The sequence below is a fragment of the Physeter macrocephalus genome, chromosome 8 (assembly GCF_002837175.3).
Source record: "Physeter macrocephalus isolate SW-GA chromosome 8, ASM283717v5, whole genome shotgun sequence".
NCBI classification, from domain to species: domain Eukaryota; kingdom Metazoa; phylum Chordata; class Mammalia; order Artiodactyla; family Physeteridae; genus Physeter; species Physeter macrocephalus.
In genome coordinates, this window is record NC_041221.1 from 143,480,515 (window position 1) to 143,500,219 (window position 19,705).

General features: G+C 38.9%; 1 protein-coding gene across 1 annotated transcript; it reads left to right on the forward strand.

The window, feature by feature from the left end:
• The first annotated feature begins 12,248 nt into the window (after positions 1 to 12,248).
• On the forward strand, positions 12,249 to 19,042 carry LOC112063469 (serine protease inhibitor Kazal-type 14-like). Its single transcript, XM_055086914.1, is given in 5 exon segments — positions 12,249 to 12,369; positions 14,314 to 14,351; positions 17,440 to 17,461; positions 17,464 to 17,575; positions 18,529 to 19,042. Coding segments are annotated over 5 exon segments (339 nt in total). The 3' UTR covers positions 18,575 to 19,042.
• The last annotated feature ends 663 nt before the right edge of the window (positions 19,043 to 19,705 follow it).

Genomic DNA, 19,705 nt, shown 5'->3' on the forward strand with positions numbered 1-19,705 from the left:
TATTCTGTTGTTTTTGGATGGAATGTCCTATAAATATAAATTAAGTCCATCTTGTTTAATGTATCATTTAAAGCTTGTGTTTCCTTATTTATTTTCATTTTGGATGATCTGTCCATTGGTGAAAGTGGGGTGTTAAAGTCCCCTACTACGATTGTGTTATTGTCGATTTCCCCTTTTATGGCTGTTAGCATTTTCCTTATGCACTGAGGTGCTCCCATGTTGGGTGCATAAATATTTACAATTGTTATATCTTGTTTCATGGTGCTGAATTCTTTTAACTTTTGCTTGTCTGTAAAGGTTTTAATTTCTCCGTTGAATCTGAATGAGGTCCTTGCTGGGTAGAGTAATCTTGGTTGTAGGTTATTTATCGTGTATGGGACTCTCTGTTCTTCCTGGACTTGATTAACTATTTCCTTTCCCATAAGAGGGAAGTTTTCAACTATAATCTCTTCAAATCTTTTGTCAGTCCCTTTCTTTTCCTCTTCTTCTTCTGGGACCCCTATAATTCGAATGTTGGGGCATTTACTGTTGTCCCAGAGGTCTCTGAGACTGTCCTCAATTCTTTTCATTCTTTTTTCTTTATTCTGCTCTGTAGTAATTATTTCCACTATTTTATCTTCCAGGTCACTTATCTGTTCTTCTGCCTCAGTTATTCTGCTATTGATTCCTTCTAGAGAATTTTTAATTTCATTTATTGTGCTGTTTATCATTGTTTGCTTGCTCTTTAATTCTTCTAGGTCCTTGTCAAACGTTTCTTGTACTTTCTCCATTCTATTTCCAAGATTTTGGATCATCTTTACTCTCATTATTCTGAATTCTTTTTCAGGTAGACTGCCTACTTCGTCTTCATTTGTTTGGTCTGGTGGGTTTTTACTTTGCTCCTTCATCTGCTGCATATTTCTCTGTCTTCTCATTTTGTTTAACTTAGTGTGTTTGGGGTCTCCTTTTTGCAGGCTGCAGGTTCGTAGTTCCTATTGTTTTTGGTGTCTGCCCCCAGTGGGTGAGATTGGTGTAGTGTCTTGTGTAGGCTTTTTTGTGGAAGGTACTGGTGCCTGTGTTCTGGTGGGTGGGGCTGGATCTTTTCTTTCTGGTGGGCAGGGCTGCATCCAGTGGTGTGTTTTGGGGTGTCTGTGAACTTAGTATGATTTTAGGCAGCCTCTCTGCTAATGGGTGGTGTTGTGTTTCTGTCTTGCTAGTTGTTTGGCATGGGGTGTCTAGTGCTGGAGTCTGCTGGCCATTGGGTGCAGCTGGGTGTCAGTGTGAAGATGGAAATCTCTGGGGGAGCTCTTGCCGATTGATGTTACATGGGGCCGGGAGGTCTCTGGTGGTCCAATGTCCTGAACTTTCCTGTCCCACCTCAGAGGCTCAGGGCTGACACCAGGCCGGAGCACCAAAACCCTGTCAGCCACATGGCTTAATTTAAAAATACTGCTGGTGAGGGCTTCCCTGGTGGCACAGTGGTGAGAGTCTGCCTGCCGATGCAGGGGACATGGGTTCGTGCCCCGGTCCGGGAGGATCCCACATGCCGCGGAGCGGCTGGGTCCGTGGGCCATGGCCGCTGAGCCTGCGCGTCCGGAGCCTGTGCTCTGCAACGGGAGGGGCCAGGGCCACAGCAGTGAGAGGCCCGCCTACGGCAAAAAAAAAAAAAAAAAAAAAAATACTGCTGGTGAAATAATGGTGCCAACAGACTTGCTTAACACAGATTTGCCACAATCCTTCAATTTGTAAGAAATGCAAAAGCTCTTCTAATAACAAAATATATTCAGATTAAAATAACCTTTTCTTCTCCCACCAACAATCCCAAATTAAACACACTCAGTATTGGTGAGGGTAGATGGAAATGGGAGCTTCCAGGCTGAGAGCAAATCACTGGTATACCTGTTTTCATTTGTAGGACAAAAATCAGCCACAAAGGAAGCTCAGGCAGAATGAACCAGCTTTCCTGTCCAATTGCTCTTAGAGTCAGCTCTCAAGATTGGCCCAGTGCAAAAATCAGGGTTTTCCATAGGAGCGGGTGACATATGGGTTATGTCCAACTAGTTGAACATTTACTCAGCACTTCTGCCTTTCACTGGTGTGGAGCAATGGGACAAAAAAAGGAAATATCCTCAATGACGCAACCTTTTGATAAATTCCCTTGTTTTTTTAAAAAAAGTACAGGCCTAGGATTTGGAAGAACTGGCTCTCCCAACTGTTAAGTATGTGACTAAAAAGAATATACTTTTTTTTAAGATGAATTTTTTAATATACATTTATTTATTTATATTTATTTTTGGCTGCGTTGGGTCTTTGCTGCTGCGCATGGGCTTTCTCTAGTTGCGGTGAGAGGGGACTACTCTTTACTGCAGTGCACGGGCTTCTCATTGCAGTGGCTTCTCTTGTTGCGGACCACGCGCTCTAGGCGTGCGGTCTTCAGTAGTTGTGGTGCGCGGGCTCAGTAGTTGTAGCTCACGGGCTCTAGAGCGCAGGCTCAGTAGCTGCAGGGCACAGGCTTAGTTGCTCTGCGGCATGTGGGATCTTCCCGGACCAGGGCTCGAACCCACGTGTCCCGCACTGGCAGGCAGATTCTTAACCACTGCACCACCAGGGAAGCCCAAATGAATATACTTAATATTTTTAATTTTGTCGTTTCATCTGCAGAATAGCAATAATACTGCTCTTCTTATTTCATAAGGTTAATCATTTAACAGGGCTTCATAAAATGTTGTAAATTGTGTTCATGCTCTAGAAAAGCAAGGTTTGCAGTGCTATTAATGTTGTCTACTATAGTACCTTTTAAAGAAATGTGCTTCTATGATCCTTTTCAACTTTCCTGCATTTAATATAATCTTAATGCCCTTTATACATCATTTAAATGTCTATTTGCTCTTTATTACACCTATGATTTTATTTGTTCTCAAATATAGCCACACCATTATATTTGCTGAGCGATCAAAGGGTTATTATGTAAAACATCTTCTGGTAGATGAGTTTCAGGATGTAACTGTTCCAACTGTCTGTCGCTCAAGATAATAAGGAAGCTTTCCTTGACAAATGAAATAAATACCCTAGCTTGGATTAATAGCCAATCATCATTGCAAAGCCCAATTTTAATGAGGGTGGGACCTTGCCTTGAGTATATATATGTGTATTTGGCAGACTGTTTTTTCTCTCTTTCTCTCTGAACTTCTTGCCTAAGAGCAGCGTCTCTCTGGCAAGGAGAGACGAATCCTTTTTAATATTCATGCTTTTATGTTAACTGTAACATATTCAGCCTTCAGTAATTATAGAATGTTAAAGTCAAAAGAAAATTTAGAAGACATCTATTTGGACTGGTCTAATCAACAGAGTGGGGGTGAATCAGACCTTGAGGAAGAGGAAGAGAGACTGAGAAGAATAAAAGGATTGTGAGCTTTCTGCTCAGTTCCTCATCAGGATCTCTCAGGTTTCTGACTTGGCCTTTCAGAAACCACCTATACAACTTTGAGACCATAACCCCAACTCTACCCTGGGCATGCCCACAGGATCTCCTGGATACCTATGATAGCCCTTTCTCCAATGACCAGAGATTCCCCCCATCACCTCATTTATTTTTTTGGTCAGGATCATGTATCTCTGACTTCCCCTTGAGTTGGCCCTGAGTAAAGAAGTGACCTCTTTTAGGTCTGGCCTGAGCAAGGGATGTTGGGAAATGGGTTTTAGTTACTGTGAACAATGAAACAATGAATTCAGCTTTGCATTTCTAACTGTGGAATTTACTATTCCTCCAATTCCTTCTCTCGAAATCAAATCTCATCCTACTCTCTTCTGGTGATCAAGCAATAGGGACAGATGTACCTTTTCGGCATGCTCTTGGTAAAAATGAAATCAGAGCTAATGTGTAAATGAGTCATGAAAGTAGCTAAACTGACTCACAGTGGGCTGAAATAATTCCCTAGGATGTAAAACTGTTCCTACTGTACTTTCCTGGTGGTGTTTCTTTCTTTAAAGGTTGCAAAATGAATCTCCTTGCAAAAGGAGAAGAGTAAACTTTTACCTTTGGGTAGCATTTTAAACTTTTCTCAGTATTTTTCACATTCATTATCCCACTGGACTCTCATTATAACCCTAAAAAGAGAGATTAATATTTCCTTCTTAAACTGCTAATTCTCATTTAAGGACTATTCTAGGTCTGATTTATTTTTGCAGCATAGCACCTGGTCCATAAAAGATCTTCTAGACATGTTTGCTGAAAAGTTGAAGAGACTAGTACTCTTTCCACTCTCTTCTCCCTCTTTACCATCTCAATATGAGAATGACGCAGAATTGAAGGAAGAGAATGTAGGGTATTATTTTTCTTCCAATTACAGGTGGACTGCACCAAATACAACAGAAAAAGTGCCAGGATTGCATGCACAAGGGAATGGAGACCATTATGTGGCATAGATCAGAAAACTCACAGTAATGAATGCATGTTTTGTATGCTAAATCAGTAAGTATAGTACTCAATTTGGAGGCCTGTTTTGCTTTTGTTTTACGATCACAAAATTCACATTGGCCAAAATCTGCTTGGTTTTTAAAAACATGGTTTGACAAATCTTACCTTTTGTCATGATCCTCCAGGACTCTTTGGACATTGCTTTGTTTTAAAAAAAATAGCTATATGTAAGGATATATATGCATATATATTTCTTTGCTATCCAGCCAAATTCTCATTTATAGTATACAATGTCCCTCAGATTCGCTGTTACATATAGACATTTTTATTCCCACATTACATTTAAGGAAACTGGGTCTCAGGCAGGAAATTTATTCTTGGTCAAAGTTTCATGAATCTCCTGTGTTACATCTTTCTTATCACTTAGTGGAAACTCAGAAGACAGCTGTCTGTATTTGGGCTGTTAGCCATGGACACTGTTATAAGACTGATCTATCCTTCAAACCCTAGAGGAGAGTCATGTTGCTTCTCTGATTGTCCAGAAAAGTCTAGGGAAGAGAATGAAAGCCCAAACACATAGTTGGAATTAGTTGGAATCCTCACCACCACCAGCCCCACCCATTAAATATTAAGTCCTCACTATAAACAACATCTCAGCTTCTAGGAGACTTTAAGAATGGTTATTACCAGCCATTCCAACAACTTTTTTTTTTTTCATTCCAACAACTTATATTCACTCCTTTCTGATTAGTAGTTAAAATCATGGGCTTTGGTGTTAGACACCTGGATTAGAATCCAGGTTGCAGTTAGTTGATCTGTGACATTAGGCAAATACTCAATCTGCTACACACTTCTGTATTCAGTAAGACAGAAATTATAATAGTGTTTAGGATTCACTGTGATAAAACATGTCAAAACCTTAGCTAAGCAGCTGACACAGAGTGAATACTCAAAGAAATAAGCTCTTCTTCCTTTTTATCATTTTCCTCCTTCTTTTCTAAACCTTCTGAAAATTTACAAATATAATAGCAAGTGTTATCCAAAATAAAGTCTCTCAGGATATGCAAATTCATGCCCTAATAAAACCATCAGAGACTGAAGACTGAGATGGTATTGATTATATTATCTCATATCTTCTTTTTAGAAGGAAGAAATCTAATACTCAGAAAGGAGAAATGACTATAACAAAATTACATAAACTGTAAGTGCCAGAGATGTATGTGTGCATATTTTCTTTTAAAACTGCAAAAATGTTTGCACACTATATTATGCTTTTGATTTCCATCTAAATATTCATGGACTATTTTAAAAGTGCCCAATCTCCTTTTAATGTTGATCTTATTTTTTACATTTTTATTTGTTTGCAAAATGATCATCTATCAAAGATGTTAATGGTAAATATGAGCTAACGGGTAGAATATTAACCAGCACTCTTCATCCTTAGTTCAGGTCAGACAACACAGAATGACATATGACTATGTTTTACTCTGTGGATTATGAAATATCAAATAACTGTATTACCCATTCAATAAAATCTACTTTTCTAGACAGAAAGGATCTCAACTCAGGAAACTTCATGATGATGAATGTGTAAGTATACACAGAAATTATATTTATTCTTAATATAAAATGTTTTAACAATTTCTCACTTTCATCGAGAAAAAGTGTTTTCAGATATGTATTCTAGAAATTATCTATGACTATGAGTAGTCATAGATAAGACACCTGGCCAGCCTAAACAGAAAACCTGAAGTATAATTTATTTACCCAGAGGAAGACTCCACACAAACTTTATTCGTAGCCCTTAACTGGGGCAGATTGATATATATGTGGTTATTTTCTAATACTGCAACTAATTAGCAGGTTAAGAGAAGAACATTAGGGACTTAAGAACACTAATAACAGTAAAAAAAAAAAAGTTATTTAAAAAGCACGAAAAAAATTCAAGAACACAAATGTAGAGATAATTTAGGGGTAAAGAGCTATGTGAGTAGAAAGTCAATAATTTTAATAGAGTTTGAAACGTGATACTATAAGAGAACGGCAAACATCGGGTTGTGGTAGTAAAGACAGTTCATTTTAAGGATGGGCACCTAACCCATTGTGGTGGGTGAAGGAGAGAAATGTTGCCATGAAACCATTACAAAAGTAAACTGATATTTGAAGGGGAAGTAGAGTCAGTATGATGGATGAAGTGGGTAAGGTCATGCAAAGTAGGATAAATACGAGAAGCAAAGGCACAGGGATGTTCAGGAGCAGAAAACACTGGGAATTCAGTCCTTAAATTCAGCTGGGATAAAAGGCAGAGCAGATGAGACTGGAGAGATAAGCATGGGTCATGAGGGGGCTTTCTGTTGATGGAATCAGTTAAATATTTGAACAAGATCAGATTTGGTTTCTAAAAATATCACTCTGGCATCAATGTGGAGGGTGAGTGAGGGTGCTGTTAGTCATACAATGAGCTAGTGTATTAGTATGCCAGGCTGCTGTAACAAAATACAGATCTTCCTCCATTTAGGATGGGGTTACATCCCGATAAACCCATCATAAATTGAAAATATCATACGTTGAAAATGCACCTAACCTACCAGCCTCACCTACCTTAAATGTGCTCAGAACACTTACATTAGCCTACAGTTGGGCAAAATCATATAACACACAGCCTATTTTATAAAATAATAAGGTGTTGAATATCTCATGTAATTTATTGAATACTGCAAAAGTGAAAAACAGAATGGTTGTATGGGTACAGAATGGTTGTCAATATACAGATTGTTTACCCTGGTGACTGTATGGATGACTTGGGTGCTGTGGCTCACTGCTCAGCATCACAGGAGAGTATTGTACTGCTTATCACTAGCTCAGGGACAGATCAAATTTCAAAGTACAGTTTCTATTAAATGCATATTGCTTTCACATTACCATAAAGTCAAAAAATTGTTATTTGAACCTACATCATAGTTAGGGAACATGTAGTTCCCTACATCATAAGTAGGGAACTGTCTATACCACAGATTGGGTGACTTAAACAATAGGAATTTATATTCTCACAGTTCTAGAAGTCCAGGATCAAGGCACCAGAAGATCTGGTGTCAGGTAAGAGCCCACTTTAGGTTCACAGTCTACTATCTTCTTGCTGTGTCTTCCCATGGTAGAAGGGACAAGGTTGCTCTCCGAATACTGTTTCATCAGGGCACTAATTCCATTCATGAGGGCTATGCCTTCACGACCTAATCATCTCTGAAGCGTTCTACCTCCTAATACCATCATATTGAGGACTGACTACAACATATGAATTCTGGGGGGATACAAATATTCAGGCAGTAACACATGCGAGACTTTTAGGATGATGGTCATTCTAGCTCATGACTGGAATTTTGGGCACATGGGTGTTGACCCTGTAATAATAAATAATTTGCTTAACTATAAACAACAACAATGACAAAGTCTGCATATTGTAGAGTGGATATATTGTAGAGTACATTATATAACCTATGTTTTAAAAATATATGTAATCATACAATAATTACATTATTTTCTTTTTTAACCTATAAATTGAAAAAGTGAGTTTACTTACATAAACTCTGTTTTTGTCTAAACAAAATTTTCCTAGGCGGATATGCAAGTCTGGACAATGTTGTCCTGTGGCTTCAATAAAAAACCCTGAGAAGGGAAAGACTTTTCCCTACGGTCCAGGGTGGGACTGATCACTTGTGTGGTGGCTTTCCGGTGATGGAGAAACAGCTCTGGGGACCTAAAGAATGGCAGCTTAGTACTGTGGTGGAGTTATAATTGGTTAAAGAATGGACTAGACTGTGAAAGTTCTATAGTTTGGGTAGTGGAATTGACTTTCCTTTCTACTGGAGAACATGCAGTCTTAGATTAAATCCTGTGAAGGATTTTCACATCCCTAAAGGTGGTAAGAATCTGCTTTGGCCACACACCTATGGTCAATTAATCTTCAACAAATGAGTCAAGAATGTACAATGGAGAAAAGACAGTCTCTTCACTAAGTGACGCTGGGAAAATTGGACAGCTACATGTAAAAGAAAAAAATTAGAACATTCTCTAACATCATATACAAAAATAAACTCAACATGGATTAAAGACCTGAATGTAAGACTGGATACTATAAAACTCTTGGAGGAAAACATAGGCAGAACACACTTTGACATAAATCGCAGTAATAGGTTTTTGGACCCGTCTCCTAGAGTAATGGAAATAAAAGTAAAATAAACAAATGGGACCTAATTAAACTTAAAAGCTTCTGCACAGCAAAGAAAACTATAAACAAAATGAAAAGACAACCTGCAGAATGGGAGAAAATATTTGAAAATGATGCGACTGACAAGGGATTAATTTCCAAAATATACAAACAGCTCATATAGCTTAACATCAAAAACAAAACAAAACAAAAAAAGAAAACAACTCAATCAAAAGATGGGCAGATGACCTAAACAGACATTTCTCCAAAGAAGACATACAGATGGCCAACAGGCACATGAAAAGATGCTCAACATTGCTAATTATTAGAGAAATGCAAATCAAAACTACAATGAGCTATCACCTCACACAAGTCAGAATGGCCATCATTAAAAATGCTGGAGAGGGTGTGGAGAAAAGAGAACCCTCCTACACTGTTGGTGGGGATGCAAATTGGTGCAGCGACTATAGAGAACAGTATGGAGGGTCCTTAAAAAACTAAAAATAGAGCTACCATATGATCCAGCAATTCCACTTCTGGGCATATATCTGGACAAAACTATAATTCAAAAAGATACATGCACCCCTATGTTCACAGCAGCACTATTCACAATAGCCAAAATATGGAAACAATCTAAAGGTCCATTGACAGATGAATGGATAAAGAAAATGTGGTACATGTATACAATGGAATACTACTCAGCCATAAAAATTAATGAAATAATGCCATTTGCAGCAACATGGATGTACCTAGAAATTATCATATTAAGTGAAGTCAGGTAGAGAAAGATAAATATCATATGATATCACTTGCACATGGAATCTAAAAAAAAAAAAGATACAAATGAACTTGTTTAAAAACAGAGACAGACAGACACAGAAAACAAACTTACAGTTACCAAAGGGGAAAGGGTGGGGGAGGGATATATTAGGAGTTTTAGATGAACAGATACACACTGCTATATACGAAACAGATAAACAACAAGGACCCACTGTATAGCACAGGGAACTATATTCAATACTTTGTAATAACCTATAATGGAAAAGAACCTGAAAAAGAATATATATATATGTATTATAATATATATATATAACTGAATCACTTTGCTGTACACCTGAAACTAACACAACATTGTAAATTAACTATACTTCAATAAAAAAAACTTAAAAAAAAGAATCTGCTTTGGACTGTAGAGTGAGGAGTTGGTTTTTTAAAATATTCGTTTGAGGTGACACTGGAACATACAAACTGAATTATTTCATAGCTAGGAATAGGAGCCTGACATCTAGGAACAAGGCCCCAAATTGTAGCTTCTGGAATTCAACCATGGGTATGAGAGATGATGAGGAAGTCAAAGACTAAGGATTCTTTGAGGAAGATGTGATCCCTCAGTCTTACTTACTCTCCTCTCCCAATATTAGTTCAACTGGAATTTGGAGGAATTTGGAAAAGCTAAAAATATTTTAGCTTGATTTTTTTCCTATGTTTTTCTTTTTCTTCTATGTATTTTCCTTTATGTATTTAATCTACAGGATTAAATACTGTTTGTAGACCTCTCTCTGTTATCTTATTTTTGCAGCTATTAAACAGGGTCACATATTGATAATACGCAATTCCTTTTATCTTAGGAAAGTTTGCTTCTCTTTTACCTAGTCAATATATTGGATCTGTGGAAATTATTGTTTGATTTCTCATTGCTGTTATGGATGAGAATCAGAGGGGCCATGATTCATACTGGAATGTCACAAGAGTCAGGAAACTCAAATGTTAAAATTTGCTTCCTCAAGTCTGCCTTCCACGAGTAATTATTTGTTTAATAATATTCTCCTGCCAAGGTATAAGCTCCATTAAGGTAAAGAATATGCCATTCTTTTTCACTGGTGTATTTCCAGTGCCCATACAACTCCTGACAAACCAGAATCCCAGACAGTAGAAGGCCTACGGGAACTCATTTAACCAGTGATACCCTGCTAATAACAAAATCTGTGACAAAGCAAAGTTGAGAAAAATGTAAATTATTTATTATCAGGTGGGAAGTAATTTCACACTCATTATTACCTTTGAATAGTCATACAATGCAATGAATCTGTGGCTCTGAGCCTATAAAGCCCATATCAGTAGCGGAGGCAGGCAGTTTTCCAAGCTGTTTAAATGTTAGCTCACTTAAACCTCCAAAGAGTTCCTTAAGGAAGGTTTGATTACCCCATTGTGCAAATGGGAAAATTCCATCCAGAGAGGAAAAATTACTTTTCAAGTTGACAAAAATATTGTAAATTGATCTTTTGCTTTTATGTCCAGAATCCTTCCTGAACAATGGGATGCCTCTACCTCTCTGAACTGGGAGATGAATGATTTACTTAGGAAGGTGACAGGGTATTTTCAAATTGTTCCATATTAGCCTTACAGAGCCCACAGGTTGGATGAAAACCACTTCTTTCATATTCTAAGTGACCCAGGTCCTTTCTGGAAGTTTGCAGTAGGTCTGTTTTTAGGCTTTTATTGAAATGAAGTAATGAGACAAATTAACTGAGGTAAATAAAAATTTGTTCATTCCAGTATTGTTAAGAATAATGAAATTGAAATCAGTCTAATTGAGCAACTATGGAAGAATATTAATAAAAATCCATATATGTGATAGAATATGACACTAGGCATCTAAATTCATGTTCTATATGACTATATTTAAAGATCAAGAAAATGTCACAGTACATTTCTAAGTCAAAAAAGTGTAAAACAATATATACTACAAAAATTTGATTAAATATGACAAGAACATGTATATATGTTCATTTATATGTTCATATAGGTTTTTTTTTAAAAAACTGGAATGATATAATTCAATACAGTTTATGTTTCACAGTTATCTATGGGTTTTGAGGTTTCTTGTCTTTATTTCTCTTCTACTATTCCTACTTTTTGAATTTCCTAGACTAAACTTGTATTTCCATGACATAAGAAGAATTGTTTTTTACAAAACATAACATAGAGGCAGGAAGTTCAGAAATTAGGAGGAAATCCAGCTCTGATAAGGTATCTTCCTTGTTACAAAGCTGCAAAGGTCTGGATTGCTACAGGACAAGGCTGGACCCACTGCAAATGGCATCCACAGACCTCATCTGTCACTGCAACCTCCTCTCTTCCTCAGCTGTTTCCACATTTTTCACTCTGGCCAAAGGCACTAATTATTATTGTGGAACATTTGATACTTCTTCTATGCTCTTTCCTACTGTGGTACGTTTCTTCTGCTATTGCCTCTTTGGATTGCCCACCCAGGGCTGCCCTGGCAAGTGATCCGTTCCCACCCTCCAAGTCTTGTAGGCATCTCTGTGCTCCCTTCCCTATCACCTCCTGCTGAGTTTATCTTTGACTCATCCTAAATGTTTGGCCTCCCAGGGCCTGCTCAGCCCAGCACACAATGCATCAGTGCCTTCTCTCTCCTACGCAGCTATTCTATCCCCTCTTGAGGCTCTAACACGTGCTCCTTAAAGGAGAGGCACCAGCCACAAAGAATTACATTACACCTCACTTCCTTTCTGAAGTGAGTCAACCTGGGTACATGCTGTAGGGAGAGTGGGCATCTGGCATTGTGTTCTGGTACAGCTGGATCTTCCACTGTTGAAGCTCCATTCCTAAAAGAATCCAGGGAAGATGTCAGGAAGAGATGGGGATGTATTTAGAAAAACATGGAGTCATAGACTGTCTCAGGAGCAGGCCAAGCAGACAGCTCTGGACATTGTGCCAGGAGCCTGCAGACATCCTGGAGAGTGGAGTACTGTGGAAATATTTCAGTGTCTCAGATAACAAATATCACACCATAGCATAAAGGTAAGGAGTTCATGTATATTACCTATCAATATATGCTACAGAGCAGAGAAAAAGGCCTCTAGGACATAGGGAGGACCAGGTCACTTTTGCAGGGTCAGGAAGACAGGGAGAGCTCAATGTGGTCCTTGGTCAGGACCTGGAACCTCCATATACCATTCTTTAGGGTCAGAAAGGCTGCTACAAGGAAAGCAATCCCAAGGGAGGATTTGCTCACTGAATTCTCCCTTTCTGTGTCTGGATGAAAATAGCTTTGGAACTCCTGTGAGATAGAGTATTTCTTTTTTCTCCCTATGCAGTCTCTCAGAATGCTCCAAGAGGGTTTAGCTTTCCAAGTCAGAAGATTCTCAGCACAGCCAAGTAGGCCTGTAGTATTAGAAATCTTTGTCTTAATCCCAAGAGGCAATCTCTGCTTCATGACCAAGTACAGACCTGCTTCCTCTATTGAGAAGCTCTTGCTGTCTAGAAGCCTCTAGCAGCCTCATCATTTTCTTTGTATTCTTTCAAACAAAAAAATTTTGAGAGAATCATCAGGTAAGGTGCCTTTTCAAGACACTTAAAATACCTCCATTCTAACATAATACAATTATTTCCAACAGTAACCTCTGATTTACTTCTGTTTTCTAAGTGGTCACAGGTCTGTCACTGAGATCTATACATTTATTTATAACTAACCAAAGTTTAACTATTCCTGAGCATTTGTTCTCGGAGAAGGAGCATACAATAGGTATACTGGAGATGAATATTCACTTCAGAAGTGGTCTTAATATCCTGATAACCTCTTCTTTGGTGATTGTATCAAAAGGTAACATCCTGAAGCAATATCTCAGAGCATTATTCTAAGGACACACCAGGAGGAAACATGGCCAAATCCTTCCCAGTACTCTGCTCACTTCTGTTCTTTATCCTGATACATTTGACGTTACCTTCTGGTGAGTAATGTAGCTGTTTTGGGCAGGGATGTAAGGTTGATTGCTGGGCTGTGACATGATAATGTCACATGGAAGAGAATGCTTTGAGATTTTTGTGTATATATATTTTTATTAAGTGTATCATTTTACTATACTTACATATCTGTATATATAGAGAGACAGACAATGGAGTGTGATCAAAAAAAAAAAAAAAAGGCTCTGGGCAATGGGCAGGGGCCTTAGCTTTCCCATCTATTAATGCAGACTGTAAGACCTAACTCGTGGGGACCAGGGGCTTGGGTGACTGGGTGAGGTAATGTGTGAAAGGGCAGGGGCCTTAGCTTTCCCATCTATTAATGCAGACTGTAAGACCTAACTCGTGGGGACCAGGGGCTTGGGTGACTGGGTGAGGTAATGTGTGAAAGTGACTGGCAATATGCCTCTACCACAGTGCATCACAAAAACTCAGAACTTTTGAAAATGCTCTGCCATATATTTGACTGGGTCATTATCTTTTGTGTCCTTTTTTAGAGAAGTCATGTAGAGCGACCTAGCTTCAAAGACTGAAGAGCTTAGTTTTCTTACATATCTGCCATGAATTCTTGGGTCTGTCATAAGATATGGGGATTGGGTTAAAAGATCTCCTTAAAGTTCTAGCATTTCTTAATTTCTTTCATATATTGGCTGTCAGCTCTGAATCCTCTCAAGCCCAGGCTAATTACTGTCAATCAAAAAATTATTTGGTACACTGGACTGGCAGTGATGCACCTATATAGTCTTCTGCTGATTACCTAACAGGAGTAAAAGAGTTAGCCCACATTTTAAAAAAATGAATGAATATATGTTTAAGTGAAATAATGTTTTCAATTATTGCAAGCTTTCTTGGTACTACATTAGAACTCTTTTATTCTGTCAACAAATTAAGCTATGACTTACCAGATACTAGATTCTTTAACTATTTTCATTTGTTATGGTTTCAGGCCCTCCACACTGGTGGCCACCACATGGAAATATTAAGGTAATTTTCCTCTAAGTTTCCTGGGAACGAGACTCTGAGTTTTCTTTGGAATTACTATTTTAGAAACTTACTAAGGCAAGCGATGTTCTTCAGTGTCACATGAATGTGGCAGGTACACTGTAGGTATAGGAGCTCAGAGGGGAGTAATCCAAACTGGGACCCAAGCTGAGATTTGGTCATAGGTATACCACAGAGCCCTCGGTAGTGCCTGGAAAATGTTTATGGACACTGGCTGTTGCCAGGGGACAGGGCAGGTTCTTATATGCCCACAGACTTGGGCATAACATGGTTTCTGCTCTGGAGGGGCTCACAGTTTGGTGGAAAGAATGCTCCTAACTGCCCTGTGATATGCAGAGAATGCCTACGGGAGTTGTGAATGGCAAATGCCAACTCTAAGATGTAGACTGAGGAAATGTGAAGGAACAGGAAATCTCTGAACAGAGCCTCAAATTCTGTTTCCAACTTGTATGAGGGCAAAGTGACAGAGACACCTTTTTCATTTTCAGCTATACCTCTGAGCACTGAATATATTGTGGGGTAAAATAAATGTTTAATAAATGGGGGAAACAGTGAAATGAAAGATTGTTTTGGTTTTTTGATGTGGATTTGCATCACTGTACTCCTTCACTTCAGGAGCATTTGCACTTTAAGCTTTTATCTCATTAGTAAATTTTAAATTTTACTTCTTAAAAAAATACATTCATGAGTTGACTGGTGAGAAAGATGTTTTGAGGGCAGCTTGGCCTTCAAGGGACCCATAGATCAGAGTGTAGAACCTGTCAGAAGCTATAGCTCCAGCAAAAAAGTCTATAGACTTTGTCCAGGATTTATACTCTAGTCTCACAGAGTTGAGTCCTAGAGTTTTCCTCTTAAGAACGTTGCCTGCAAGAGCAGTCCTCCACTTGTCCATCAATTTATAAACAAAAATAAACTTACTCATTCTTACTTATTTTCTCATGAAGCTTACAAAAATAGCCAGAAAAAAGGAAGAGAGTGACTGTTCTTACAGTAAATTCTATAAATAATTCTATAAATAAAAGAAATAGGATGGTACAATAGAGAATATCTATTGAAAGTAGAGATACTACTATCAACAATGTGATCAGTGAAGGCTTCTTGGGCATGGGGATATCTGAGATGTGAAGGGTGAGAAGGAGCCACCCAGATGGAGAGCAGTGAGGAAGATTTACCTCCTTGAGTCACTGATTAAAGACCTGTGTGACTGGAACACAGAGAGGGAGGGAGAGGGTGCAGCAGATGTTACAGTTACACAGCAGATGAATACATAGCCTACTCACCTGATGAATATACATCCTACTCTAAAGAGAAAGAAAAGGTATATTTAAAGATGATACTAATTATTCTTGCTATTATTTGACTATAGTCATTCAGTTTGAACTATTTTAAATCTTATTCATTTTGCACATATTTATACAGCAAGACTAACTGCCAATATATGTGCTGGACACACAAAGGTTAGTCTAATCAGAAACAGACCTTACACTTATGGGCTTATAATTCTTTGGAGTGTGGAATTAGTCAAATAATTGTACAAACGCTTTATTACACACTGATCAGAGGTACTTAAAAAGGAATGGAAAGTTGGGATTGTATTTTGGGAACTCTCTGAGAAATAGGTCATAACCTGAGCTCTGAAGGTAGAATGAGTTAAGGTTCAAGAAAAAGACAATACATTTGATGGGGTGGTCGTGACAAACCACAAGACTCTGAGATGGAGGGACTATGGAGCATTTGAAGCAAAAACAAAACAAAATTTTTAAAAAGACAAAAAAAAAAAAAACCACGGAAAATGGCAAAGAGCAAGGTGGTATAAGGCAAGGTTGGAAAAGTCAGAAGGAAACAGATCACATAGGGTCTTTTAGCTTATACTAAGAAGAAATTTTTTATGTGCAGTGAAATGTAATTAAAAGAGCATAAGTACAGGAATAATATGATTCAATGGACGTTTAAATTACAGAAATTAGAGGCTACAGAGGAAAGGAGAAAGTGGAGGGATTAGTTGGGTGACAGACAGATGGTGGTGGCCTGGCCATGGTGGTGATGTTGGATAAGGGAAGAAGGGAGAAGAGCTCAAATATGATACCTCTTTCTCTAAATAGCCCAAACTCCTTCCCACCTTGTATTAGAGGTACTTTATCTACCTATCTTATGGTAATCACAGAGCCCCTGAGACTATCATCGTCAAGCTCAATCATCCCAGAGTCACTGCTCTCAAGCCATCACTGATACCAACAATGAAAGCAGACATGGGTTCTGGTCCCACTGAGAAATGCCCCTTCCTTTGTTTTCAGTTTTCCGTACAAAATCAGGGAGTTACTCTAAATGATCTCGTGTTTCACAACTTCAAGATAGGAGTTAGCTTGGGGCTTCCCTGGTGGCGCAGTGGTTGAGAGTCCGCCTGCCGATGCAGGGGACACCGGTTTGTGCCCCGGTCTGGGAAGAAGATCCCACATGCCGCGGAGTGGCTGGGCCCGTGAGCCATGGCCGCTGGGCCTGCGCGTCCGGAGGCTGTGCTCCGCAACGGGAGAGGCCACAGCAGTGAGAGGCCCAGAGGGCCGCGTACAGCAAAAAAAAAAAAAAAAAAAAAGAGTTAGCTTGGAGATTTTTTTAGTAGATAAGATGTGATAAATATTTTAAGTATTTTAAGTCAAGGCATACAGATTTCAGTGAAACATCTTTTCCAATTATGGGGCTTCAGTTTCCTTACCTGAGTTGCCACAGAAAATCTCTAAGACTAATTCCAGGTCAAATAGTCTGAGAATAAAGGAGATTGAGAGAGAAGCTAAATTTCCCAAATCTGTCCTGTTAACGCAATCTTCCTTTTCCCACTATAGCATAGCAGGCCTCCTTTCTCTCTTCCTGTCAGGAGGTCCTGACAACAAGGGCATCACGTACATTGTTAGATGATGGACATACGTGGGTTCTGGTTCCCTTGCTTTGTGGAGGGGGAAGCTAGAGAGCTTTGGTCAGACTAGGATATGATTCTATGTTTAGATTTTCCTAGTAAAGTCCAGAAGTGTCTGTGAGTGTAATTCTAATCGTATCATTCTTTTAAACTCAATTTCAGGTGAAATGTCCATATAAGAAAGTAGACTGAGTTGGTTCAATGGAACAGTGAACCCCTGCCCTGGTATATATCAACCCATCTGTGGCAACAATTTGGTAACCTATGAAAACCCCTGCATCTTGTGTGTTGAGAGCACGTGAGTAATACTGGGAAAAAAGAAGAGAACGACGAAAAAGCTTAGTGCAAGGTGATTACCTCTTCTACCAAGTACAACAGCCTTGAAGCCAGGAATTTGCTCCAGTTTGTTCAGATGATAATCAGTCCCTGCTCAGGAGAACATGTGGCTATACAAAGCCCAATGGAGTAGAAAGCAGACTCGCTGTACTCAGTAGTGTTTGCTAGGCCCTTTCTTCTCTCAGCCCTCGCATTCCCATATGCCAATTGATAGATTTTTTTCACTTGAAGCTTTAAATATCCCTTTGAGTCCTTGAAATTCTTTGATTTTAAAACAAACTGTACTTTAGCCTTCTCTCAGATATCTGCAACTTCATATGTGTCTGAAACTCTGAGCTAGGATAGGTGACTATAAAGTTTGGGTCCTCTGGCTAGTTTAGTTTTTGGATTTAAGTGACATGATTATCAGTGATTAGACACTAAGTCTCACAAAACTGTGGCTTCAGGGTTGATCTCTGTATAAGACAGTGAAGTTCACAGGGAGAAAAACTCTCCCCATGGCACCAGACTGGAGCCCTCCACCCAATGATCATTTTGTAATTTTCACAAAGAGCAATGAGATAAGAATGTGTAAACCTCAGGCCACCCCCACTAATGAGAAAATCAGCCAAAGTGTAAGAGTATTGACAGAGTAAGATGAGGACTGATATGCCTCATATATGATAAGCTGAGGGCTGATTAAGTAACTTATTTTCAAAGAGCTTATAGTATAGGTAATATTATCCTCAGTGGCATCTTAGAATCATGGAAGGATAACAGGGTAGGAAAACCAATAACCTGGCTTTTGTCTGTAATCAATGTCCTTTATGCTCTTAGTTTCCTCAAATATAAAATAAGGGTGATAGTTAATTTTACAAATATTTTTGTAGCTCTGACATTCTATTAATGAAATATTTATTCTGATTCTTCCTTTAGGAAATCTCAGGGAAAAATTAGATTTCTGCATGATGGAAAATGCTGAGTGGACTCAGACATGAAAGAAGTACCTTATTTTATCTTTCCATTGAGAAAATCCTTCTCTTGCAACTCACCCCTCCTTGGATGTGTTCTTAGTGACAGAGAGCTACCCCTAGTGAGCTGGTAGACCTCTCCCCTCACTGATTCGCTGCCTTCCATATTCTCCCTAACAAACTTTTCTGAAATTCTCATTTAACATGGGTCTCAGATCTATGTCTCAAGCCTCAGAAGTAGAACAAAATGAACATTTGAGCCAAAGGTCAGAGACAAACACGGGGCTTAATCAGGTCTCTGTTACTGTAAACTGTGGAATAATCTATCAATATGTAAAGGCTCCTGGTTGTCTTCCAAGGAACACAACAGAAATTTCTTCCATATTCCTTTAGAATTAAAAAAAAAAACAATTAATAGGAAACGTGCCTAAAATAACCAGCTGAGCTTCCCCTCGCAGCTGTAACCAGAGTAGTCATCCCTCCACCAGCTCTAGTTTGTCTAAGACAGACTTGGTATAGAAAATGTACACCCTGGGAGAGTGCTCTAAGCTTTCACAGCTCTTGTCTGAGAGGAAATTGCTATCTAGAAATTAAATGAAGGTATAAGAGCATTCTCAGAACTACCAGTCTTGCCTGAACCAAGATGGCGGAGTAGAAGGACGTGCTCTCACTCCCTCTTGCGAGAACACCAGAATCACAACTAGCTGCTGGACAATCATCGACAGGAAGACACTGGAACGCACCAAAAAAGATACCCCACGTCCAAAGACAAAAGGGTGGCTGTGGCTCACTGTGGGGAGAAGGACACTGGCAGCAGAAGTTCTGGGAAGTACTCCTTGGTGTGAGCCCTCCCAGAGTCTGCCATTAGCCCCAACAAACCTGCTCAGGAGAACATGTGGCTATACAAAGCCCAATGGAGTAGAAAGCAGACTCGCTGTACTCAGTAGTGTTTGCTAGGCCCTTTCTTCTCTCAGCCCTCGCATTCCCATATGCCAATTGATAGATTTTTTTCACTTGAAGCTTTAAATATCCCTTTGAGTCCTTGAAATTCTTTGATTTTAAAACAAACTGTACTTTAGCCTTCTCTCAGATATCTGCAACTTCATATGTGTCTGAAACTCTGAGCTAGGATAGGTGACTAT